Source organism: Dermochelys coriacea, chromosome 1, assembly GCF_009764565.3.
Source record: "Dermochelys coriacea isolate rDerCor1 chromosome 1, rDerCor1.pri.v4, whole genome shotgun sequence".
NCBI classification, from domain to species: Eukaryota; Metazoa; Chordata; order Testudines; family Dermochelyidae; genus Dermochelys; species Dermochelys coriacea.
This window is the reverse complement of record NC_050068.2, coordinates 193,837,007-193,863,196: the sequence shown is the minus strand read 5'-3', so window position 1 is coordinate 193,863,196 and position 26,190 is coordinate 193,837,007. Positions and strand designations below refer to the sequence as shown.

The 26,190-nt window shown below is 39.0% G+C and overlaps 1 protein-coding gene across 5 annotated transcripts in view; it reads right to left on the bottom strand.

Moving 5' to 3' along the window:
- Positions 1 to 26,190, bottom strand: part of CD47 (CD47 molecule) — a 53,660-nt gene that overhangs the window by 3,295 nt on the left and 24,175 nt on the right. The window contains exons 7-11 of one of the 5 annotated variants that reach the window (XM_038404345.2): positions 24,546 to 24,638; positions 22,447 to 22,475; positions 20,736 to 20,760; positions 20,031 to 20,058; positions 16,306 to 17,025 (exon numbers count right to left, since the gene is read on the bottom strand). In XM_038404345.2, the coding sequence (XP_038260273.1) occupies positions 20,033 to 20,058; positions 20,736 to 20,760; positions 22,447 to 22,475; positions 24,546 to 24,638 (173 nt within the window). In that variant the 3' untranslated portion in view covers positions 16,306 to 17,025; positions 20,031 to 20,032. Of the gene's footprint in view, positions 1 to 14,280; positions 14,423 to 14,719; positions 17,026 to 20,030; positions 20,059 to 20,735; positions 20,761 to 22,446; positions 22,476 to 24,545; positions 24,639 to 26,190 lie in introns of those variants that run through there. The other 4 variants (XM_038404366.2, XR_005293376.2, XM_038404375.1 and 1 more) reach the window with 4 other exon arrangements.

The window sequence follows — 26,190 nt, the reverse complement described above, 5'->3', positions numbered from 1 at the left end:
TGACCCTGTATTCCTGGAAATGGGAAATGTCCTTGTTTTCAGGGCCAGACCCAATGTCCATATCAGTTTCACAAAGGGAGTGTTTTGTCTCTGTTTTTGTGAGCCCTGAAGATAGGCCTGTAGGGACCATGTGTTTGCTGAGCTGTTAGAAAATCCAAAAGATTGACCTAGGCACAGGTACGTCCTTGGGAAACACCACTCATTGGGCCATCACAGGTTGGCACCCTACCTGCCCCACCCCTATCAGACTTCCTTGTGAGCTCTTCCCCACCCCCACCCCCCATCCCATCTGCATGAGTACTCAAGTCAGTCTTTCTACACACAGTCAAATCCACATGGAGGGAGAAGGACAGGCAGCCAATCATTTTTTTCCCCTCTTTCATGAACCTCAGTTGCCAAAACCTTACTGTGCCTCACCCCTCTGATCCCTACCAAAATGGTCTTCCTCTCCGGTCTTATCGCAACAGAAAGTTTTGCTTACAGCATGAGGCCCACAAATTACAAAACACTTCCTCAAAATTTGACAAGCATCTTTTTTGCAGATCTCTTCAAATGTCTTCTAGGTAGAGATGAACAATGAGGCTGTGTTTTGGCTTTGCAAAAAAGAAACCTCAGACCAGCGGAGATTTGGATCCATATTCTTCATCATCCAAAGCCTCAGGAGAGCTCAGGTGAAAAGTTCTTGTCGTGGCCCATCTCTTAGTTGCCATTTACTCTGTTGGGCAGCTAAGTCTATGAACACACTAATGGGACATCCAAACGTTTTTCCTTTATGATCTCATTCCCACTTTCGTGAGTCAGGCCCCCACCCAAAATCATGAGATTTTAAAAATAACATTTATATCTTTTTATTTGTCTTCTGCCATTAGCCAGCCTACTAGCTTTTAGGGGTCATATTTTCAAGTGTTTCTCCACAACCCTGTGAGAAGAAACTTTTTTTTAATAAAAACCAAGAATCTCACATAATCGTGTGACTCCAGGAGCTGGGGCTTTAGGAAAATATATCAAATACTATGAAACTTCTGATAAAATTGTGAGAGTTGACAACGCTGCAGTTTCAACACTTTTTTCTTTTTTTTTTTTTTTTTCAGACCAGCAACCACCAGTTTCTTACACTCTGCTTTACATTCCTTGGGAATGAGGGCAAGCAATAGCCTTTCTCTGAAGTGAGAGGAAAGCACATTTAATGTTACACAATATGAGTATGTGTATCTAGATAAGGTCAGATTTGACAATGGATAAACAGACAAATAAAAGTTTAAATAGTACATTACACCTCAGCTTGTCTTGATAAACAGAAGTTACCACTGCATTCCACAGGCAAGAAAAGACAAGACGTGATATAAAGGAAGTGATTTTGCCTATTAAAATCATGACCAAACTGTAATTCTCAATATTGCCAACCTCAAGCTTTCAAACATCACAGGTCAGACACCAAACAGTCATGGGATTATCTTAAAAATACAGGATTTTAAAAAAAAACAATACATTTGGGGGTGGGGGGTTGTTTGTCTTTTGGGGAGGTTGCCTTCTGGTTTCTGAGCCATTAAGCTGCACTGTGGCTATTAGGCTGTGCTTTTTCAAGCTTTTCTCCACAATCATGAGGGCTAGAACTCATTTTTTTTTTAAAAAATGAAAGCTGAAAGTCTCATGAAATCTCTTGCTTCCAGCCATTAGTGGGTTTTTTGTTTTGTTTTGTTTTTAAAGCCCCAAATATCAGGAGAGTTGGCAACATTGAATTCGCTCTTCTGTAGCGCTCTGCAGCTCTTCTACTGCTTTTCTTAACAATTTGACTGACGGTTCAACCCATTTTATAGTCTTAAAATTTGCCAATCTTTTCATTTGAGTTATCATTATATATTATTTGATGATGATTACAGTATGCTCGGAACTACACAGAAAACACAAAGACCAAATCTTTGTGCTGTTCTGCCAGGAAACAGGAGGAGGAGATAACGCTGAGGGCCCAAACCCAGCAAAGGGCCCCTGTGCAAATGGCTCTGGCCTCCCTTATCCCTGATTTGGGGGCCAGTGTGAGAGAGAGAGAGAGAGCAACCCCCACTTTCCAACAGCAAAACTGGATTTCACTGCATGAGAGAATTTAATTAAATTCTTCAGCCACTTGGAGATTTCCTTTCTGTTTGTTTTCTCACAGAAGTGGGTGGTCAGGCCTGCAAGTCATCACAGCATCTGTGTCATTTGTAGCAATTCAAACAAAGTAGAATGGTCAATCCTGAAACAGGAGTATCTCTTCCTCATTAGTGCTTGTGTATCTTCACCAAATAGTTTTCTCATGTGCTTTCTCTGTCCGTGCATTAGACTTAATGAGCCTTCATCAGGGGACTGGTCATACAAACAACCTTGGGCCTAGGTTCACATAGCTTTTAGGTAACATGTGAATGTAAGAACTAAGTTGTGCCAGGATAATGCCACTGTAATCTTACCTCTCCTGACCCACGGAGATCCCAGAGCAGTGGTAGGTTTCTTCCTACTTCCCCCTCCACAGGTGTGTTGGTGACTGGGCGGAGCTCCCATCAAGACTAGGAGAATGGCTTTCAGTAACTAATACACCATCGGACTGGTTTCTCCTTTCCTCCTCCCCTCCAGCACGCACATACGTAACTATTTTTGTGAGGTGGGTAGGGTGAAAGAGAGAGATTTGGTCCGTACTCGTGGAGATTGTTGGCTGAGGAACCTAGACTGAGGGATGGGGTAGAGGACTATTTCAGAGAACTATATAGCAAATGTAACTAACAAGATGTGTATCTTGGGCATGTTGTTTCTCTGTTGTCTGTCTTTCATATGTCTGTGTTCTCTACTTGGAGTGTAAGCTCTATTTAGACTGTACACTGTTTGGGGCAGACAGTCTCGCTTTTTACATGTTTGTACAGCACTTACCACAACGGGGTCCTGATATTGACTGAAGACTCTATGTGCTAGTAGGATACAAATAATGAATAACAGTAATGATGATGATAAAAAACAACAATCGTGTAACTCATCTGTTCTGTTTTCCTTTCCCATATAGTGCCAGTGATCTAAACCACACCCATTGCACTGAATCCAAAGATGGTCTCAGTGTTATAGGGTGAAACAGTGAGAGCAGTCTGTGTGCAGAACATCAAAGAAACAGAAGGGTTTGCTATAACTCTGAGAAGACACAGCAGCTCTGCTGAGCTGTGTAACATACAGCTTGGAAGTTTCACCATTTGGCGCAGAAATGGCACAGACCGTATAAGCCTAAAATATAATAAGTCAACAAAAGAGGGCTGTGTTGTTATGGAGAGAGTCTCTGTCAAAGATTCTGGTGTTTACAGCTGCACCTTGGACAAGACAATCCCTCCTCCTGTGAGAATGCTAAGCCAGTCTCACATCTCCCTCACAGTGTCGGGTGAGCCAGGACTTCTCGGTGTTCCACATATCCTAAACGCTGCAGTGCTCTGATATGTGGGTGAAAGGACAGGTTGAAATGCTTGTGTGACGTTCACTGCTGTGGAGTGTGGGCTGCTTTGTGATGACTAAGCTCTGTAGTGACAATCTGAGCCAGTATGGTTACTGGGCTGGCTTTCCATTTATCATAGTCCTTGTGGGGGTGAATCAAAGGCTCCCTCAGCTCCTGTTTAACAGGTAACACCTCATTCCCTGGTGCTCCCTATGACCACAGACACCAGTTCTGTGCACATGACCTATTTCCCCCCTCCCCCCACCCCCTGGGACTGCACTGCTCTCGCTGGTATGGCAGAGCAGTTCAGGGCTGTTGAGGAGGAAGAGGTGGCAGCGCTCTGACCCTTGAGCCACACCACTGGACCCCAGTTGAATGGTTGATCCCCTGATTTATGGATCCCAACCCTGGGATATCCTGCAATGTCCCAATTCACAGTGACTGGTAACACCTATGGGGCATTGTACAGGTAAAGAGTTACAGCGAGCAGTGACTAGCCGCCTTCCCTCTCTTTCAGCTCTTCCAGTGGTTGAGGTTTCTTTGGCCTCTTTTTCACCCATTGACAAGGAGACCACATTAACTTGCAGTGCTTGGACTTCTATCCTCGAGACATCCAGCTCTCCTGGAGTAAGGACAGCCAGTCGTTCACTAACTCACCAAGGAATGACTCTCTGTTCCACAATATCAATGGGTCTTATTCCTATAGAAGTAACCTTGTTGTTTCCAAAGATGACTGGAATGAATTTTCCCAGTTTTCCTGCCAAGTGAATCACTCTACACTGAAAATGCCTGTTGTGGAAAAACCTCACCCTGACCCAGTCTAATAAAGGTAAATGTGTACTGTGCATTATCACCTTCTTAGGTGGTACAATCTACTCACGGTCACCCGTATCCAATAGAAAATATGGGTGCAAGATAAAAAATATGATAGAAAACAAGCTGAGCATTTTGATATTTTGGCTTCAGTACCTTGTTTTAAAGACTAGTACAGATCACCACTGGGTCTTTTCTTGTGGGAATCCTGACTGAGAATATGAAGCAGTACACAGTGCAGAATAGCTCAGAGATACAGAAAGAGTATTGTAGAACTGATGAAATTGTTTTTAATTGTTCACTTTATTAATATAACTTCATAAGCAAAGTTTTATGAATGAAACAACATTCGATGAAATAAAGTGTAAACACCCAATGGTTGAAAATGCAGACAACAGCCCTTACAAAGTAAGAGGAGTCCACCCTCAAAAGAAAAGAACAAAAGTACAATTGAAGAAACAACAAGCCAGGTCCTGGGCTGAAAGTCATGTCTGCAATTGACAGGTGATCAATGACAGCGAACCCAGAGGCAGCATGACAAAGCAAGACCTATAGACTCTGGATTCAAACTAAAGCCTACAAAAAGGATGGGTGAGATGGAAGACTTTGAAGGGTAACATTCTGCTGCCAATATGGAAGGGCATCGGTGCATGGCCAACAGAGACCCAGCTCTTCCTTGTGTCCGGCTTTCTTGGCCAGTTAGCCATCACAAGCTATGAACTCAAGCCACGAACTCAAGCTACATTCAGGACTGGTAACTATACAGCAGCTGCAAAACCTGTGTGTGTGTGTGTGTGTGTGTGTGTGTGTGTGAACGAACATGTGAATGAACGTGAAACTGAATGAAATGTTATAGCTATAATTGACAGGACTTTGCTCCAAGAACATACTATGTTAGGGAAGATTTTGAAAGTCAATGGGAGCTGGGTGCCTCTTGTGCTTTGTAAATCTTCCCCAAAATAGACATTGCAAAGGGAAAGAGTTATAAATTAATGATTTGTACAGCTCTATAGCAGCATATTTCATGCAGGACTCATTTCCCACTCAGCACTGGGGTCTTTTTTTGAAATGCTAAGTGAAATTGTAGAACAGTCCTCTAGTATCATTGAGTTCAATGTGTAAAGTTACTTGAATTCATGAAGGTTTGAAGGACTAGAGTCATGGCTGTGAGCACTGATCTCCCGAATGAGTTGAAGAGTTCTTATCTTGGGAGATTTCAATAATCTACTAAAACAAAAAGAGAAATGCAAGGACAGTTCTTATTTGGGGTTTATATAGTTGTTGAAATGTTGATTGATTAGAGGTAAAAGTAGCTCAGCTTTACGGAATGGAGCATAGATGCTCAGCACTTGTTAATCAGGAGAAGTTAATGTGGAAAAATAAGGAACATTAAAATTCATAAATTCAATTGTTTATAGTTTGGTTAAAGGAAACATAGCAATAATTTGATTGCTCTAAGTAAACGTGCCACTTGTCTGCATGTACTTCTCTTCTGTATTCACAAGAGACGTTTTTCTTTTTAAAAAAAATAGAAACTTTGCTGTTTTAAAAGAACGCTTTCGTAAAATAATATTTTCTATCACGGCAAATTCTGAAATGTTAAGGCCATACTTATAGGCTTTTATCATACCTAGTATGATACTGATGCTAATATCATATGTTGTTCTGAAGAAGTATACGAAGCCAGGTAAGTTCATCAATTTTACTTTACTATTCCAGTGTTTGTATTAACATCTTGCACTAAATATTTGATGCTCAGTTTTCATTGGTAAATCTGTGATTTCTCTTTGCAGATGGTTGTGTAATTTCAGGTGACAATTTGTTCATCCAGTGCAGTTCTAGGACTCGGTCCTGCAATGTGCTGAGTACTCTGGTTCTGATTCATCAAAGCCTTCGTGCTTAACTTTAAAGATGTGATAATCCCAATGAAGTAAATTAAACTATTCACATGCCTAATGTTAGGTGCATAATTAAGTACACGAGTCTATTGGGGCCTAGTTGAGGGAGATGAAGATGCTGGGCAAGCCCCAGAAGATGTGCAGCACCTCACACGATCAGGCCCTAACTCTTCAGAACCAGTGAAAACACCTATTTAGAGGAAATTAACATCATACAGGACCATCTGTCCTATTTTCCATTGTCACTTTAGCTCCTTATGTTCAAGGAGATCTTATCTTTGCTCTCTTACCCATTTGTTTGTGCTTATGTACCCATTAAGCAGACACCTTTCCCTTTTTGCTATGCAGATCTTCGCATGTGTTCCATCTCCTATGGCATGTCCCTGTACGGCTCTCTTTCTGTCCTTGGGGACTCTATCATGGCTAAAGATTTCTTTTTTAAAAAAGTTGATCACTTTTCCAAGGCTTCCCATGCTGCCTTTTCACTTTCATTAACTTCATTCTTCTGATTTCAAATATATGTATTTGAAGGCAATGACTCGGAAGGAATCCTATATATGTCAATTGGCCCAGGTCAACTTACTCACTAACATCTCCTAAACCTTTCCCACATACTGACTTTTATCTTTTGGACACTTGGATTCAAGAACATTTCTATACATAGTCTGCATTCTTTATTCATTGCTTACTTCTTTGTCCTACCAGTGGGCTTATATGCTTAATTTGTATTCCAAAAATGCTGATGGATGCTGAAATGCCTAATACAAACAATGTTTGCGTTTGTATAGACAGTGTCTTTGCTGATCCCATAAGCCTATTCATGCACCTGCTACAAATGTTACTGAAAGGGAAATGCATGTGATTAAATCAAAAGCACTGAAATTTATGATGATTGTGCACGGCTGTAATAATTTGAGATGCATTAATCAATATTTCAGAAGCAAGCTGTACTTCCCAGCTTGGCAAAGTAATGAGTAGTGAAAAAGTGCCAGTGGGGAACATCAGAACACGCAGCAAATAGTCAGCTGAAGACTACAAAACCAAGGCTGTAGAGGAGTTATTTAGGGCGGTGTGTGAGGGTATAAGTAGGAATAATGGAGCAAAGTTAAGAAAGGGAAAATGTAGACTAAATAGCAAAGCTTCCTGACAGACAGATGCATTAGGCTGTGACACAGTCTCCAAGGGAAGTGGTAGAAACCCTATCACTTCAGACATTTTGAAGTAGACTGGGTAAAACACTGGAAAATACATTGTAAGAACATTCCTAGACTATCATGGATATGGACTGGATATCTTTAATAGGTCTTTTGCATCTCTAGCTTCTATGATTCTTGAGATTGACTCCAACCAGACGTTGTTCCAGGTCTTTTCACGGAATCCCTTGGAACAGCTCCTCACTATCAGCATGATGTAGTGGAAATAGATTTCAAAGAGTTAAGTTTTCTTTTAAGTGTATCTTTGGTGACCTTTGAAAATCTAATAAAGCTTCATTTCTAGGGATGATGGTAGTTACCACAAAGTGCAGTGAGAGCATGTGAAAATTATCATGATGCCCTGAGGTATGCAGTCTGTAGTTGTTGCACACAATTCCTGTGCTCCTATCTTGCGTTACACTGGCCACTACCGTACTACTTTAGGAGAATGGGTTTATGAGAATTTCTAGAGAGCTCAATGTAGTGTTTATGGAAGACGTGATGAGGCTGGGGACCAGATTCATTGGTACATTCCAGCTATTTTGTGCTGCTTCAGTGATATAACACAGCCTTTACCCATCTTAACTAGCTGGTTAAGCCAGTTTTATTATTGCTTTTGGCCACTGAAGCATCACAAAATAGCCAGAGTACACTGGTGATTCTGGTTCTGTATTTTTAAGAGACTTCCGTAGTGTCACATTAGAAGATTTACCTCTAAAAGACCAGAGGCAAGAATTCATAGGCCAGATTTTTAAAGGTATTTAGGTACCTAAAAATGCCCTAGATGCTTTTGAAAATCACACTAATCTGTGTCTTTAAGTGCCTTTGAAAATCTGGGCCAACAAACTGAAAGCTTGTCAACATGAACATTTAGTTCATAATGTGCTTTGATCTAATCCCATTTCAAAGAGGACTAGAACAAAGCACTCTAACAAACTTAGTGAACATCAGCAAGGTCAACGAGGACAGTTGGTGTGCAGAGGTGATAGTACAGGGTGAATTCACATCCCAGTCTGCCACAACACTCAATGTTCGAGTAGACAAGCTCTAATTCTCCTCTCACTTTAGTGGAGTTGCTCTTCTCTTTAGTTGACTTTTACTAGCATGAGTTCAGAATCAAACTCTGATTCACCACTTGTGTATAGCAAACTATCTGTTCTTATAATGAACAGTGAAAGAAATGCTCATAACTGCATGCCATATACATCTGTGGCATAAAAACCCAGCCATAGATTAACCGGCACAGAAGAGAGTAAGTAAATATTTAGTAACACTAGGAACATGTCGCTGCTTCTTTAGTTCATTCATACATCATTAAAGAGCAATAATTTCTAGAACAAAATATCAAAAATTCTTCTTGGGATCAGGCAATGCCCAAGTGAAAGGCTGCCAGGTCTGCTAATTATTATATGACTATTATTCAACTTTCATATTTTCCAATTTTGGGGTGTAATTCACCTCTGTGCATAGGTTTATTTACCACTTAAATCCTCAGTATAGGACTACAGTGGGATTCAATTGACGCCCAGACCTTGTGTTCACCCTCTGCATAGGGCTGACTTTCACCCTCAGTATATTGCTCTACTAAACCAAAAACACCAAAGTGATTTAGAAGCACTAGTTCCACAAAGTGAATGAGATTTGTGCTCCTAAATCACATAGTTTCCGAAAAGCCCACCCCTAGTCTGTTGTGGGAAGGGATACGCCCTTCTAAAGGGTAAGAATGATCATTTTATGGTGAAATTGTGGTTCTCAAGTACAAAGCTTTATTGTAAATGAAGATTAAGTTTTTTCTCACTGTAACTAAGAGGCTTGAGTCACCACTGTTTTATGCTGCTGTACCTTCAGTGAAATAAATGAAGTTATACCAGTGTAAAACTGGAACAATGAAGTGATGAATCAGGCCCATAGTCTGTTAATGGTGAAATACATCACCCCTTAACAGCTGTCTCAAATGCACATGGAAAATCCATCCACCCAGAGAATATGCATTCTAGGAAAATTTCAGTTCCCGTAATTTTTTGGGGGGCTTTCCAGCAAAATACTGTGAGATTTTGTTTTTTGTCCAATGTCTTCTCTTCGCTACACTCCTGGGGCCAGATTCTGCTGTTACCCTGGTGAATAGCTTGTCACATCATTCACAAACTTCAATGGATTTACTCTGGATATAGACCAGTAGAACCAAGAGTAGAATTTAGTCTTTGATTAATTGGCTCAAGTATGTGGGGTTGGAAAAGTGTCTTATTTTTTCAGGTAAATAGCAGAGAGGTGTCTTGTGTCTCAAACTTTCTTATTACAGTGAGTTGATTGACTTACATTTTTATTCTTAACAATTTTCCTCCTGCCTTTTTCACTTGTATCATTAACTCCTGGAGGCCGTCCAGGAGTCATCATCTTATACACGTGATAACATTTAACTGCATCTCAAATGCTCCTAGTTAGGATAGACAGAAAGCACCTTCAGGGTAGGGACCATTTCCCCTCTGTTCAGGACCGTGATGGGCACAATGATGGCCCATAGTAGTTCTTCAACCACAATTTGTTTACTTTGCTATGGTTAGTTTCTTTCACACTCAGTGTGTTATTAAAAGCTATTCACTTCCTGATGTAGAGTACCAGCCTTTCATTGTTGTGCCAAGATTAGATTAGTAACCCAGAACTCAGGGTGAGCTGTTTATTCCCTTTTTGCTGATTATCTACTCAATTTTTCTTAAGATACTCCCAAAAGTCTGCTAGGAACATTAGAGATTGTGTAGGAACCAGGACAGCACAGAATCTAGGTAGGTCAGGGTGGAGGAAGGGATCAGGCATGGGGAGAAGAGTAAATAGATTGGGAAATTAGACTGGTGAAGAGGACGAGGGCCAGGAAATGCCCAGAGGTGACTGTAGTTTTAGTTGCATGGAGATGGCTAATGCCAGACTGGAGAGGATGAGGGGAGATACAGGGAAAGAAGGTGCGACGGTGAAGGGGCCACAAACACAAATATTTTGGGTAAAATTGCAAATGCACCTAAGTCAGTCTGGTCCAGATCCTCATCAGGGTTTAATCACCTAACACCTATTAATGTGCCAAGCTGTTGTTAAAAACAAGAACAGATGAGTGGAATCTCTCCACAGCTGCTCTATTCCCTTTAGAAATCCTGTTGTAATCACAGCACCAACTAATTCACTCCATACCTGACTATTCCCAGCTTTGGGAACTGGTGGGAAGAAAGGGAAAATGGGGCTGTGGATAACATCTATATTCAAAAAGATGCCTGTGAAATTTCTGGCCTCGCACCAAATTCCAAGATACATTTTAGGACAACACTAAGGTTCTCATTGCGACTGTGAAACCTGAAAGCATTTGATGCAAACTTTACATTTTATTGATACCAATAACTCATTCTAGCCTGAAGAAAGCCTAAGGTGTTTCACTGTTGTACTGACCATGGGTGGCGGGTATCAAAGGCCAGGCTATGGCCCTGCCCATTTTCTACCCCAAGGCCTCTCTCCCTTGAAGCTGGTGGGGGCTCAGGCCTGCCAGGGGCTTGGGCAGCTCGGAACAGCCTGGGAGGAGTTGGGCCAGCAGCCTGAGGTGGCGCTTGGCCCATGGCCAGTGGCTCGGCGCTGGGGCTGGGCCGGCCAGAGTTCCTCCAGCTGAGGGGTTGGGGAGGGCTCAGGGCTCTTATGGGCAGGGTCTCAGGTAGAATGTTCAGGGCCAGCGGGCTAGCCTCCCCAAAGGGGGGTTGACCTACTGCCCACGGTACTGACACAGCACTTGCATCTATTGCTAGTTCTACTTTAATGCTTAAATTGTCCATGTTTTGGAAACATTTAATTGACCCTTTTGCAAACAAATCCATCAAACTCCATTCTCAAACAATAAGGGTTCAGCTTCCATTGACTGCAGCAGGAGCTGTGTGTGTGTAGCCAAAGGCAGACTTGAGCCAAATGTGATTATACCCTCATTTGCCATTCATGCCAGATAGACTCTTCCTTTACCCATTTTTATATTCTCATTAACTCACAGAGTTAGAAGCATAAACCTGGCAGTAAATGTTTGAAAGGATTTCACTATTTATTTTTGATCATCTTTTAAATGGCTGAATTCTCCTTTCTGTGCAGCTCAAGAAATCATGGAGGAGGAATAGCATCTTTAGTTTTGAGTCAACTCCGCTCACCCTGTTGTGCTCAACCTTGTACTGGCACCCTGACAAGATAAAGGAAACACCTTAATAGATCTCTTTGAACAGCTGATTTTTTTTGTATGGGGACATGATGAATTACCAGAATATACTTCGGCTGCTCCTTTGTTCTTAAGTAAATTTAACCAACAACAAACAGAGAGGAAAAATTGGGCTTCCCTCTACATTAAAAGCTGCCCTTGGTAAAGGCCAAATTATGCCATTGGTTCTGTAACTCTCAATGCCTTCAAGGTGAGTCAAGTGCATGTAACTGAGGGTGAATTTAGCCTTGAGACTTTGTTCATGCTAAACTGAGATACAGTTAAACTCACCATGTATGCCTGTCATGACTGCCTGTTTTCTTAGCTGCATTTTATTTTATTTTTATTTTTTTAACTTATAATGGTGGCCAGAAACCTGAAAGAACAGATACAATTTTTTCCAGACTAAGCCATGAACTCAAAACCTTACAGTGGGATTCAGTAGAGGTAAGAAGTATACACCGGATAGACCTTCTAATGGATATGTTTTACTATCTCATTCTACAAGATTCCTAAAAGGGAAATGAAACCTTTTCCAAATTAGACCATTGTACTGATCCCCTCTAACCAGTCAAATGGGAATAGATACAGCCATTTCTGAAAGTACTAAATTTGCTTAGTCCAGCACTAAGAAGGATGGATTGAACCTTTGCTTCTCCTGACCTTGGGTTATACAATTCAGCAAGCAGGTGGAACAGTGCATGAACCAAGACCAGGTCCTGCTGTAGATATGGCCTTTATGCCCATGGAACAGAGGTGGGCAAACTACAGCCTGCAGGCCACATCCAGCCCACGGGACTGTCCTATCCTGCCCAGCCCTTGTTTGGGGAGGCACAGCCTTCCCTACCTGGCCCCTCATACAGTTTCGCAACCCTGATGTGGCCCTCGGACCAAAAAGTTTTCCCACCCCTGCCATGGAATGTAACACTTGACAAATTCCAATTTTATCCTCTCAGCTCTCCTGTGAGGTAGGGAAGGGTTGTTACCCACCCTGGAGATGAAGAATCTCCTCAGAAAGATTACCCCGGACAGCACAGGAATCACATGGCAGACAGGGTAACTGAATCCAGCTCTCCCAAATCCCACTTCACTTAATATTTTAATCACAAGAGAAGACCTTCCTTCCTCTCAGATATCAAAACTGCCATGCCAACATAGACCAATTGTTTATCTAGGCTGGTATCCTAGGTTTAGGATATTTCAGAGGAAAGTTGCAAGGAAAAATAGGCAGTTTGGATTGAATCAAGTCAGAAACATGGAGGGGGGGGAGCGAGTAAGAAAGAAATTTGAAATAGCCAGGAAAGCTTGAGAAAAGACGTTTAAGTAACGACAGCAAAAGTTTAAAAATTAGTACTAAAGTCCTCAGAACTGACTGCCATCATGTTAAAGCCTCAGAAGTTTCAGCTAAGAGCTTTCTGTCCTGGATAAATGTCAGTTATAATTTACCGACCTAAAATTTTCTGTGTATACAGGTATTAGCCATAGTCTTCCATAATGAACTGGCCTGTTAATTGCTGGATGCTCTTAAATTACTACTATTTTCCATACCACAGGGCTGTTTCTCTGGTGAGTGAAGAGATTCCCAGATCTATTTTATGAAGATAGTGAAATCTTTGCAAGAAAAGTGCTATAGCAATGGCTATTGCCATTATTAATGCTTGAATAACTGTCCTTATGAAGAGATGAAATAACCCTTTTCTATCTAATGAAAATTTAAAGAGTACCTCTTTAAAAAAAAAAAAAAAGGGGTTAAGCGGCTTGCAAGCAAAATGACCCAGATTCAACCTTTAGAATGGCCCTGATTACCATTTACATACTTTTCTAACATGTCTCTGTTAGAAAAGTATGAACTTTGAAATGTAAACAGGTATTGTTAAAGAACTGAAAGAAGACAGTGATTGTAGTAGTTTGTTTACCTATAGCTTCTTAGAGGTTAACAGTATAACCAAACAGTTCCTGTCAATTCAGAGATTAACATTTAGATGAAACTTGTGTGTAATAACTTCAATGTCTTTATGTCTCTTTAAAGTTAAATAGATAAATTACCCTATATTGAGCCATGTAGTTAATGTTTGAGAAACAGGTTATTTCCAAGGCCTGTTGTTTATCCAAGGACTCTGTGCTGCCCAGGAACTGTATAAAGGACTCTTGGGACCTGATTCTTTCATCTCATATCTGCTTGAGCTTTATTCAGGGGAAGTTGGAAATATCAGTCTTGCGACTCAAATTTAATTTGGATCACCCTGGTATAGAACATTGAACTGAACCTATTGACTAATTCTAAGAACTCTTTGCAACTCCAAAGCTCGCTGTCTCTACGACACTGATCTCAGAACTGTACTCATGTCTGTACGCATTATCTTTTAACCAATACTCTCTCTTTGCTAATAAATTTTAGTTAATAAGAATTGGCTGTAGCATGTATTTGGGTAAGATTTGGAATATTCATTAATCTGGTGGTAATGTGTCTGATACTTTGGGAACTTTCATATTTGACTTGACTGTCTGGGAGGGAATCCAAAAGCTGGACTGCAGCTTCTGTGTAACCAGTAAGGTATGGTGGAAGCAGCTTTGGGAATTGTCTGCCACATTCTTTGCAGTTTGCCCTAATTGGATAACCTCAATGTAGCCCCCCTGCAACTCCAGTCACAGAGTGTTTTGAGAAATGTGTACTCTAATCAGGATGATGGGGGAGGGGCCCAATAATGTCCAAATGATTTCACTCACCTCTCAATTTCAATATTGTATGCAGCACAGTATGACTTTAATGATAGTTGTGAGCACTCAACATCCGGTACTTTCAGGTTGTGAAAGCTTTGTCACTGAGTTCCCAGCAGTGCAGAGGGCAGGACAGTTTACACTGTGAATTCTGCAGCAAAAGTATTTGTAGTTACAAGATAATTAAATTGCTTACGCAGGCATGGCTTAAGACTTTAAAGGACACGAGACTGTGGTATCAAATGCTCAGACCGTATTGGTTAAAATAAAAGTGCTACTAACTTTTCCTGTTATGATATACTGGAATTACTTACTTGAGTCAACAGTGTTTTTCACAATTTACATAGCCACTGTTACGGAAAAAGCAGGCCAACATTCCCTGAAATTATGCCTTTAAAGAGCAGTTATACCAGTAGTTAGTTGTGGCAGGAATAAAGACTCTCACAGAAACAGTTTAACGTAATTTTATTTTAAGTATAATAGTGCACTATTTACAATGTTATGTTAATAAATAACACTTGGGTAAAGTTTGCAGATATCCAAAATGCCAAATCGTGAGAATTTGGTTTATATATATATATATATACACACACACGAATCAGTAATTTAAACAACTTTGGTTTTTACTGGAGGGAAGGTAGTGTTAAGTGACTTTAAGAAATTAACTAATTAACCACTTTTAACTGGTGCCCAAGAGAAACCCAAAGCAGAGCCTTTGCATACAGCAGTATGATTAATAGACAAGTACTGGGTACTGAATTTTTTTGGTAATATTTTATTAAAGGAATTTGACTTCACAACAGTGGCTGCTAAATTCCAGTTTGTTGACAATTGATTATAAAGCTATATTAAGAGTAAGGCAAAACAGAATTTCAAAGCCTGCTACTTCATGGGGCTGCTATAAACTACTAGAGGGTATCAGTAACTAGAGGTGTGTAGATGAGGAGCACCATGCATAAATGCTAGGGAAGTCCTGGATTGACTCTTATTAATGATTCATACTGTCTCCCACACCTTACTTGGGCTATTTTGATTAGTCCTTTGGTTAAGCCTCCCCCATTAATCTATATGGATTTCAACTCTCTAGGAATAAATACCCTGTTGATGTACCACATTCCAAAACCATACACCTTTAAAAAATTAAAGAAATACTAATTAGGTCCTTACAAAGCAGATACAAACTTATACTCAACATTTACACATGTGAATATCCCATTGACTTCTGTAAGAGGGCAGTTTAGGTTAGCTGAGGTGTTTAATCCTGAAGTCCTCACATGGGGCCTAATCATGTGAGTGTGGGGGGTGGGGGAGGGTGTCTGAGCCTACAGCCTAAAGTTAATTTCCTATATTAACCTGCATCATGGCCCTGTCTGGCTATAGTCACAAAAATTTGTTAAAGGAGAACATTGCTTTCTTACTAGTTACAGTGAGGTGAACCCTCAAAGTACAGCTGTTAAAAGTGCAGGCAAGGCCTCACAGACTACACAAGCATGAAGAAAGTATTCCAATTAGATTTTAATAAATTTTATATGTAAAACTTCAATATGCTCAGCACCTGAATTTACTTATTCCCTGTTTGAAAGAGTCTTCTATTCATGATATAACTAATGACAATATCACAAAGTCAGAATGCCTGTTTCAATTAAGGCATAAGTAGCAGGATCCATAGCTCATGTTTTTATGCATATATTCTTGGCAATAAGGAGGCAGATTTAAAATGCAGAATTGCTGCTAACTTTGATTATTCCCAGTTTTCTGAAAGCATCAAGAGGTTCTTAAATGCCAGTTTGCAAAGGAGAAAGCCTGAGACTGGTTTCAGTATGATAGACTATACCATATGAACATTAAGGGTACCCTTCAACAATGAATTTGGCTCAGGGGCAAGTAATTTTTAATCAAGACTACAAAGAGGCAAAAAAACCAGACTAAAATATCAGTAATCAAAGCACACCACACAACTACCATATATACAAGGAGCCTATTTGGGGGAGGGGAGGAGTGGGTAACTATTTAAAAAAAGCATGAGAATCAAGGTTTTGTTTATGCAGTTTTTTTCAATATGGTAAGTGCCTCTGTTTTCGATAATACATGCATTTAAAGTGGAAAGAGTAACATTTGTACAACATCCACTTCCTATTCATACCATTTAGGCATTAACATATTTTGCCCATGCACACACAAAACCCCACCAATCTAAATGTAATTACAACCTATATCATATTAAACTTCATAGTAGTGACAGCAGATTTTTTTTTTAATATTTGAGGGGAGAGAGGGTGAGTCAGGAGAGAACAGTGTGGCATGTTTCATGTAATACTAATTTGTTTAAATTATCACAAAGGTCTGTTCCAGTAGCATAGTGCTAGTATCATTTGGTCACTGACATGGCCCAGTTTCAAAGCAATGACTGATGTTTTTTTGAAAAGGGTACCCCTAATAGTGACATTATAAAGAAATTGTGTGGTCGATAAATAGTGCCTTTTTCTGCTCTCACCTCCCCCCCGTCACCTCCACACACATACTCTCCAGGAAAAAAACTCTCTCTCTTGAATGGAACTACCGCAGCTGTGACTATAAAATTACATGTAAATCATTTTAGCATTTTTTTTTCCAAATGTGCAAAACAGCTAAGTTCCTGATTTTCTTCTCTTTGACTAGTGCACCATCGAAGGCCACAGTGTATAAACAAATACATTTCTTTTCACATATCACCATCTCTGTAGCAGATTCTATCACTCTCACCAGTTAGTTACCCTGGAAAATTACAAAACAAAACTATTATTCAAGAATGTTTTGATTAACATCACCCACATCCACCTACACTTTGTGCTGCCTAACTACATTTAAACTTTACAATTTTTTTAAAACGTAGACAAATTCTCTCATAAAAGCAAGAGTGGCTAGTATTGGCTTGAGCCAGGTATAGTAAAAACAACTGTTGTATAATTTCACTACACAGCTTTGGCACCATATCTCAGTTTTGACCTTAAAACCCCTGTTACTCTAGGGGGTGATTTTTAAAGGTACAAACAGCAGATGCCTAACTGACCTAAGTGTTTTTAAAAGTCTTCACACAGTATCTGTACAAATACAGATATGGTATGAAGAATTTTGATAAAACAGGGTCCAGGAAAACACTGAACAATTCATTTAAAATTGTCAAAGCAGAATTCACCTTCAGAAGTGAAAGGCTGTTGCACTGACCCCATTTTGCTGTCTGACTTTATTGACATTTAAAAAAATGTAGATGACAGAAATTCACACAGTACAATCATCTGCTTGTGTTAATCATTGCTGAGGGAAAAAGAGTTTTGATTTCCAAAGCAGAAGCTATAGACACTTCCTCTGAAAGAGCCTTCCCCCACAGTCTTTATTTCAGTTATACCAAATGACTAACACATTTTATCACTCTGGATGCTGGTAAAGTTATTCATTGTATCATATGAGCAGATACATTCCTATTGGTTTAGAAAGCAGTCCTTATGTGTACTCAGATGAATCACAACAGCTTAACCATGAATTACATAAATTTGGCAGTACATTGTACTTACTTACAAACTGGAATATTAAATTATCAATAAATTAGCATCAGCCAAAAATCTTACTGGCTGCCTCTAGTTCCATTTGTGCTCTCCACAAGTGGCACAAGGTAAAATTGGTTGAAACGCCCACTACGCTCTAAAAATTTAGAGTTCTCGGGGTCTGGCAGTTTCCTTGAACTGGCATTCTCAGTCTCCAGGGGCAGTGAAAGTAGAGTTAGCGTCTTCTAGCACTTATGTGGATGGCATGTGAGAGCAGGAAATATGACATATTAGTAGGAAGGAGAAATACAAGGAGAAAAATAGGTAGTTTACAAGATTAGAACACAGACCATTAAAACAATAACTGAAAAGGGTGACAAACCCACAAAGCCAAGGGAATTCTCTACTGGACGAAGTCAAATAGTGCAGACACACAATGGAATGTCTGGTTTGCGATCACAAGTTTCTACAACAATGGGTGAGCATACATACTCAGGGTAGTACTTAATTGTGGAGCTCCTCCTCTAGTAGGGATGTGTATTTAAAGTGTTTGGTGGCTGCCTTAGCTCAAAATTTCTTTGCTAAAATGTGCACCTCATAAAACTAAACCAAAAAAAAGCTATTGCCTGTATTAAAGCAATTTTGTCATTCTACAAGCAAGTTCACATTGTAACAGCTCTTGCAAACATTCTCAAATTGCTACCATGACTACACTGGGTAAAATTGCTAGATTCACCAGTGTGTAGTCATTACGATATCAGTGTGCAACTAATGTACTGGGAGAACTGTAGCAATACCAGTCAAAGCAGATAAAATATATAGCCACCAGATTAGCTTACTATTTAAAGTTAAATACTGTAACCATTTCAAAGCTAGTTTTTCAAATATATACATCAGTGAACAGAAAACTAAATGCTCCATTAAATATTAATGTGAAATATTTTTTTAAAAATTATAATTGGTTAAAAGGCAGACATGAATATATTTTTTTAGTTTGACAAATAGAAATGTTACTTAATCAATAGCATTCCCCCCAAATACTATTAAATTTTTGTATCAAATGTCAGATTTTTAAAAAAAAATCCTAAATGGAGGAATAATCTGCATGTTCCAGCCTGAGAACAGATTACAAGTGAAAATTTAACACAACCTTAAATGACACTGTCAAAATAATACATAACATTTTAAGACACTCTTTGCACTAATAATCCCATATTTGATTATTACAATTGCTAGAGATTTAAAAATGACATTTAATAATTTTTTATTTAACTTCTTGGACATCATTCTGTTTGGATAGTCCATAGTCACCTTTCTGGGTCTAATATACTATTAAAAAGTGATTGTTTTCATTTTAAGCATTCTCCTGTTTTGCTGGAAACCCAAAGTAGTTTTTCATTTCACTTTGTATACTCTTGAAAAAATATACTCTTTTAAAAAGAAAAATCTTCAAAGCCTAAAAGTTGGGCCCACACTACTTGACAATGTCCCTTTAAATATAATCAGCAAAAGAGGAAATTCATTGTGTGCATCTCTCTTCTTTTTGGTCCATTATAGTCAATAAAGGAGACTGAAAGGTCTACACACATGCTTTCCCTCACAACCAGGGGAAAAAAGTAAAAAGTCTGCTTGTTTTTTTACATTATAAATGCTGTTCTTGGTTACCCTCTTTTTACTGCAAGACTCTATAGATGATAGGAGTGTTAGGAAGCTTATGATATCACAAAGTGGTAACAAAAAACACTTTCCCTTTCAGTTAATCAGGTAACACCTATTTAATTCACACACCTAACAATTGGTGGGGGGACAGAGGAGCTCTTTTTTGTTCATGATTCAATACCTCTAGCCCTTTTGGTAACAGATAAGAGAGGTTCCAGTTTGCATCTCTGATTGTTACAAAGGAAACCTCCAACTTAACAAAGATGATAATACTTGACATTCCTGCTTTTTCCAAGATAAAAAATAGCAGAAATAATCCAATATTTAAACAATCCTACACACCTTTCAGAGTCCTCCTTTATATCATAAAGCAGTAAAAAAAGGATACAAACACATCTGTCTTCAGGTCACCTCTAACATTCCAGTACCATGCAATATAACTTAAAGATTGCACTTTCCATGCAATCTGTATCATATATTAGCAGCATCCTCGGTATAGGTGATTTTTAATTTCAAAATCCCAGAGTAAATGTTAATTAACTGATGAAAATCTACAGCGGCAGGTAACATTTGACTCACCATCATTCTAACATCACTCCTTTTGAGTCTTTAAAAGTCAAGCAGAGGATTAGTAATTAGCCAAGCAAATAATTAGAAATGTTACAAGATTAGCATTCTGATTAGTTTTAAAATAGGTATTGAGACATCACTACTTCCCTGTATGCCAACTAGTGAATTTCTGAACAGCCTAAGGTAGACAGGTTTCAGGGCCACCCTTCTTCCACTGTAAAAATCCCCCACACCAGGCATTAACAGTGTTTCCTTCCCATATAGTTTTACACCAAACCCAAGAGATCACAGAGAAGAGGAGTGAGATTTTGCCTTACCCCACCGTGAAAGTCCCTTATACCACTTAAATGCACTGCATAAAGAAGACTGGCTCAACAACAGCCTTCCTGGAGGAGCGCCCCTTTTCCTCAGCAAGAGGTGTGTTTTTGAAAAGCAGACAGGAATATTGTTCCAACTGTGATGCTACTTTTGTTCTAAAGCAGTCAGCAATCAATGGCTAGCAGGTGTAGACAGTACACAACACTCCCTTATGCCCATAGTTGCAGGCATCACACATCAGTGATGCATCAAATTTTTAGTGGCTTAGGGAGCTGGATAATTTGAGACACCTTACCCAAAGCAACAGCACTTAGTGCTAAGCTAAATTCTGACCCATCTCTAAAAGGCTTTGTATAATCCCTTAAGTAAAAATGTAAGATTTTGATTACTACCTACCATTAAATGGTTCTTCTACAGCTTTCTGTAAAATATTTAAAAATATTTATATACATATATATGATATATTAAAAAAATCCTTCATGTCTATTTTTGGCTCCCCACAGTTAAATTACTCTAATTGACATATCCAGTAAGTAGTGATTCTACAAAAATGAAAGAAGCTGAAGATTAGTAACTATGGCTATAAAAAAACCCATCAATAATTGCATTCTCTTCATGTTATCTCCAACCACATCAGGAATCTAATTTTCCTAGTGAAATATGTAGAGGTGGAAAGAGATACACAAGACACACTACTTGTAAGTGAAGCAGCAACGGCTTTTCTCCGCAATCTGATCATTGGTGCAGGAAGCAAACAGCACCAAGATTAAAAAGCATGAGTTAATAGATCTACAGAAGACATCCCAAATATTTATGCATTTTATCTGGTAGGCAGAGTAATATGGACAAACAAGAAACTTGACAGATTTTAAAAGGAAATTGATTAAGGTTGACAGTCTCAAATACATGCCCTTTTCCCCTGGGCCTCAAGAAAGTGTCAAGAGTTATTTTAGAAATATGCCCCTAATAAAAATAAATCACAGGCCTCTGAGTGCAAGGTTACCATAGCCCTTCGGTTATAAAGAATAAAAAAAAAACCTTTTAATTTTAAAGGGAACTGTACATCTTTTTATAAACCCCTTTAACCCACAGCAATACGTGCTGAATTTCTCTTGATAGAGGCAGGCCACCCTAAACCTGATTTTTCAGACCAGAATTTCATTGGGCCTCTAGACTCCTACGTACTTTACTGCACCCACAAAACAATCTGTCAGTCTCTCTTTGGAATCATCCAGTGGGCCAAATGCTGGGGTACCTAGCCACAAGTCCATCCAGTAATTAGACATCCAAAATTATAGGGATTCTGATTGCAGTTGTAAAATGGGCCAGTTTGCATTTGATTACCCTTTGGAAAACAGGGTAACCACAATTTTAGGAGGCAATTGCACCTAGTATATTTAAAAAAAAAAAAAAGGGCAGGCGGCAAAACCAGGATTACCTTCCTTGGAAAGATTAAAAAACATACACTTATTCTGCATGACCTAAAGATAACAGCCACTCTGCTTTCAGATGGCCTCTTCAATATTAGGGGCATTGTAAAGAAAATTATAAAGGGTATAACATTTGGGTAGCTGGGAACCCAAAAAAGTGCTAGACCTTCAGTGTGGAAGAAATTGACAAAGAAAAAAAAAATTTGGGTGTGTGTGGGGGGAATAATTTATTAAAGACAGACTGAAATCTTGTTTATTAAATGTTTACACATCTATTAGTGCCAACAAAGGGTGCATGTCAACTGAAGGTATCCATTCGGCCACACAAAATAAGCAGCACAGTCAGTAGAACAGCAAGCTTCCTTACATAGCCTGACCACCCAATGGCCCTTCCAACTCGAGTTGGATAGGGTAGCTCTGTTTCCATGTCCATTCAAATCCTTGGCCTGTCAGAAAAGTTAGCCTGCAAGGGGACCAATTACAGAGATCTGGAAGTAGATAATCAGGAACTGGACTAAGGCCACCAATTCAATTAACACAGACTACTGGACAGCTACCATATTGCAGTGACTTTTGCTTGCTACCAACCTGGTCTGAATTCAAACTAGTGGTGAAAGGCTCAGTATCTCATTACCATTCCTCATCTAATCACACAAATTTATTATTTTTAAGCTTACCCTTGGAGGTTGATCTTTCTTGCTGAAACCTACAAATATTACAGAACATAAAAATGAGCACGTTATTAGCTATACAAAAGAATTTAACATTTAACTGAAGAAAAAGACAAAAGTTGGAGGAAAGCAACAACAGTTAGAAAGAATCACATCCTTGGTTATTTATCCCAAACTACTTTGTGCAATCTATAAATTCTAGGAGACTGCATCACTCTTCTGTAGAGGGGATAAATATTCCAAGCACAAGTGCTCCATGTATTAATTCAGCTAAAGCACTTTCAGATCTATGAATGAAAAGCATTACACAAGAGCATTATTATTGTTACTACAGCACTCTTGTGTTGGGTGGGTTGGGAGCTATTGTTTCAACAATTATACATTTGCTAGGCCAGCTCACCACATAAAAATCTACATGAATACTGATCTTGTAATGGGATTTCACAGTAATAACATCTACTTCCTATCTCACAAAATCATATTGAATAAGACTGTAGCAGCATAATCTGGTAATATAAAAACCACAAAAGTGAAGCTAAATAGTTTAGATCATTAGCCTGTTGCACCAAAGCCAAACTCTGCCCTGAGGTACGCGGAGTGCCCATCAAAATCAATAGAAGTTGTGTTAGCGTTACTCTGTTGCCTCTTCTGGTCTCTCTCAGTTCACCCCCTCAGGTGTCAAGCTCCATGCCTTTACACCTCCTGGGATGGAATTCTCTGATTCTCCTATTGTTAGGCCAGATCCAGAGTAGAGCGCCCTGGGTATGAACCATGATAATACAGTTTTTGATATAGGTGACCAGATCAAACCATTGTTTAATCTTAGCAGCACAGTATAATACAAGAGTCAAAGAATTTTAACACAACAAAGGGGTACATGTATTTCTGTTTTACCCTAATCTCCACCACCCTATGTTAATGGGCCAGGCATGTTTGCTTCTTCAGACCATTATGCAGAATGTCTGTCTCCGTCAGTCTTCTCTCAGCAAACAGCTGCCTGGCAACTGCCTCCCCCTCTAGAGAATAACTTTTTACAGTTTAGTGTCCTTTTGAACCATTCTGGCTTCTAGCCTGAGCAAACTTGTAACTTTGGCTGGAGTCTTGAAGTAGTATCTTCCTAGTTCACAGCTCAGGCAATGTCACTTAATAACCTCCACCTTGCTTATGGAGAAGTGGTTTATCTAGAGTCAAACTGTGTTGCCTTCCTTCTAGTTTCCTAACTGCCTCGATTTTAAACTAAATCACTATCTGAATACAATAAACAGTTCAATAATCACATATAGCCATGCAGTATCTATCCCAATAACCAAGTCACATACAAAATAAAGAATATATTACAGATCAGTCCCACAACTTCCAGTCTGCACATATCCAGAAGCAGAATTTGTCCCATAACAACATCTAATACATAGGAATAAAAAGTTTTTCTCCCAAACTAATCCATCACACCTACCTCAATTCTCCTTCTGCATTTAAGTTTCCCTTCTGCCTGGGTCATTTTACCTACTCACTTTTTGGTCGCCCCCTTGGGTCCACTTCCTAAAGTAGTTTGTTTTTTACATGTAATTTATTGTGTATTCCAAAAGCACATCATTACATTTTATACTTTTCTGATTACTTTATTCTGATGCCAGTACTGGATGAGGAGACCAGTTCATGCAATGAGATTGAAATACAAATCAGGCTATGTTAATAAGACCAATTCTAGAGTTATCTTGCTGGCCAGAGACTTTCCCGGAAGTTTGGCTCTGAAAAAGCGTAAGTGGGCCACATTGTTCACTCCAGGAGTTCCCTTTACAAAATATCTACCAGATATTCTACCCACTCGTCATTTAAAAGAGTTTTTGGGGACAAGAGTTCACATGAGGGAGGGGAATATGTCATGAATCAGTGAAGAAAAGGAAACTGGTATCTGGAGTTAAGAGACCTGTATATTTTTTTTTTAAAAAAAAACCAACAACGTAACTTATCAGATCACATGCTATTTTAAAATACAATTATATTCACCTCCCCCCCCAAAAAAAAAAAAAGTGGGAACAGTTCTTCTGAATATTCAAATTAAAACACCAGAAAAAATGTAATAAAAAATATTAGGTGCTACTTACCCAAATGACTCACATAAATTAGGCCAACAACTGCTGTAAGAGCCATAATGGCTAACCCAGCAATCACAACAGCACCATTTTTCGAAGGGCATGCTGTTGAAAACAAATTAAACATTTATATTATTTTTATTTTAAGCAGGTAAAGGAGCATATAAAATGTATTTCAGAGTAGCAGCCATATTAGTTTGTATCCGCAAAAAGAAAAGGAGTACTTGTGGCACCTTAGAGACTAACAAATTCATATTAGCATAAGCTTTCGTGAGCTACAACTCACTTCATCGGATGTGATGAAGTGAGCTGTAGCTCACGAAAGCTTATGCTCAAATAAATTTGTTAGTCTCTAAGGTGCCAAAATATCCCCCAGATTCTCCAAATATACATTGACAGAGCTGAGAAGAGAATTTGGCTGTTAAAAATCTAACCCAGTCCCCCACCAAAATAGTCCCAATAAGAAAATAACTTTAGTTTAACTTCAGTAGGGGCTACTCTAATCTGCTCAGAGTTAGGCATATGCTTAGACTCAAGGCCTCTAATTTCTACTGAAATATTTAAATGTTGAATTTTTAAAAGATGTTGAACATAACATTCGGAAATATACACAAAGTCTGTCTTATGGTGTAAATGGGTACTGTGAAAGGGACACAGTTTGGGAAAACATCACTTTTGTTTGAAAATGTTGCACCTACTATAATAAAAACATCACCTAAGATTATGATAAATGAAAAAGATTAGCAAAAAAGTTATCAGGTTATTTAACCGTTGCATTTGACAGCATTTAGGCCATGATCCTGCAAACACTTACTTACAAGCTTAACTTCATGTATTTGTGTAAGTGTTGGAAAGATCAGGATCATAGTGTAATCAGATTGACTCTTTCACTTCTATAGTCAATTTTTCCTTTGCTAAAAGACCCTTTGAAAAACAGAGCAACAGAAAACCCTTCTTTTTCCTCAAAGGAGTTTTTTGTTTGTGATATTTTTAAAATCAAGACAGTATTTAAAGGATGCTCTATCAGAAGCAGGATTTTTTTAAAATTAGGCAATTAAAAAAAATGAAGTTAACATAGCTTTAAGAACCTGTTTTCAAAAATTATTTGTAAACAGTTTTTGAGGCCTGTGCAAATACAGTATTTTTTTCCTTTTTAAAGAAGATCAGTTATTGAAAACTCTCCATAACTTTTCTTCCCAATCTCCAAACACCATTTAAAAATAGTTACACCCTGTTCACACTGGCCAAAACAGCAAAGCTACTTGACACCATTTTCAAGATAAGTTTTTGAAACCGTTTCATAACATGGTGCATTTAGTTGAACAGAGGCGTAATTCTCTCAAGTCAAATTCACATTTATGCTTTCTAGGATAAGTCACTTCAAGACATCTACAAGAGAAAGTATTCTGTATGAACACAGTTCAGTGTTCTACCACTATTAGAGCCCTGCGCGGATACAAAATTTGTATCTGCATCTGATCCTGGAGCTCCAAAAATATTCCGCTGATAAAAAACAGATATATGCGGATTTGCAGGGCTCTAACCATTATTCGCAAACACACCGCCAAGCTTGGCCAGCCCTAAATTTGTCCTCTCTTTCTTCTGAGATTACTTTGCTCTGTGTTTTACTCTTGAAGAAAAAAAGTTTCAATTTTTT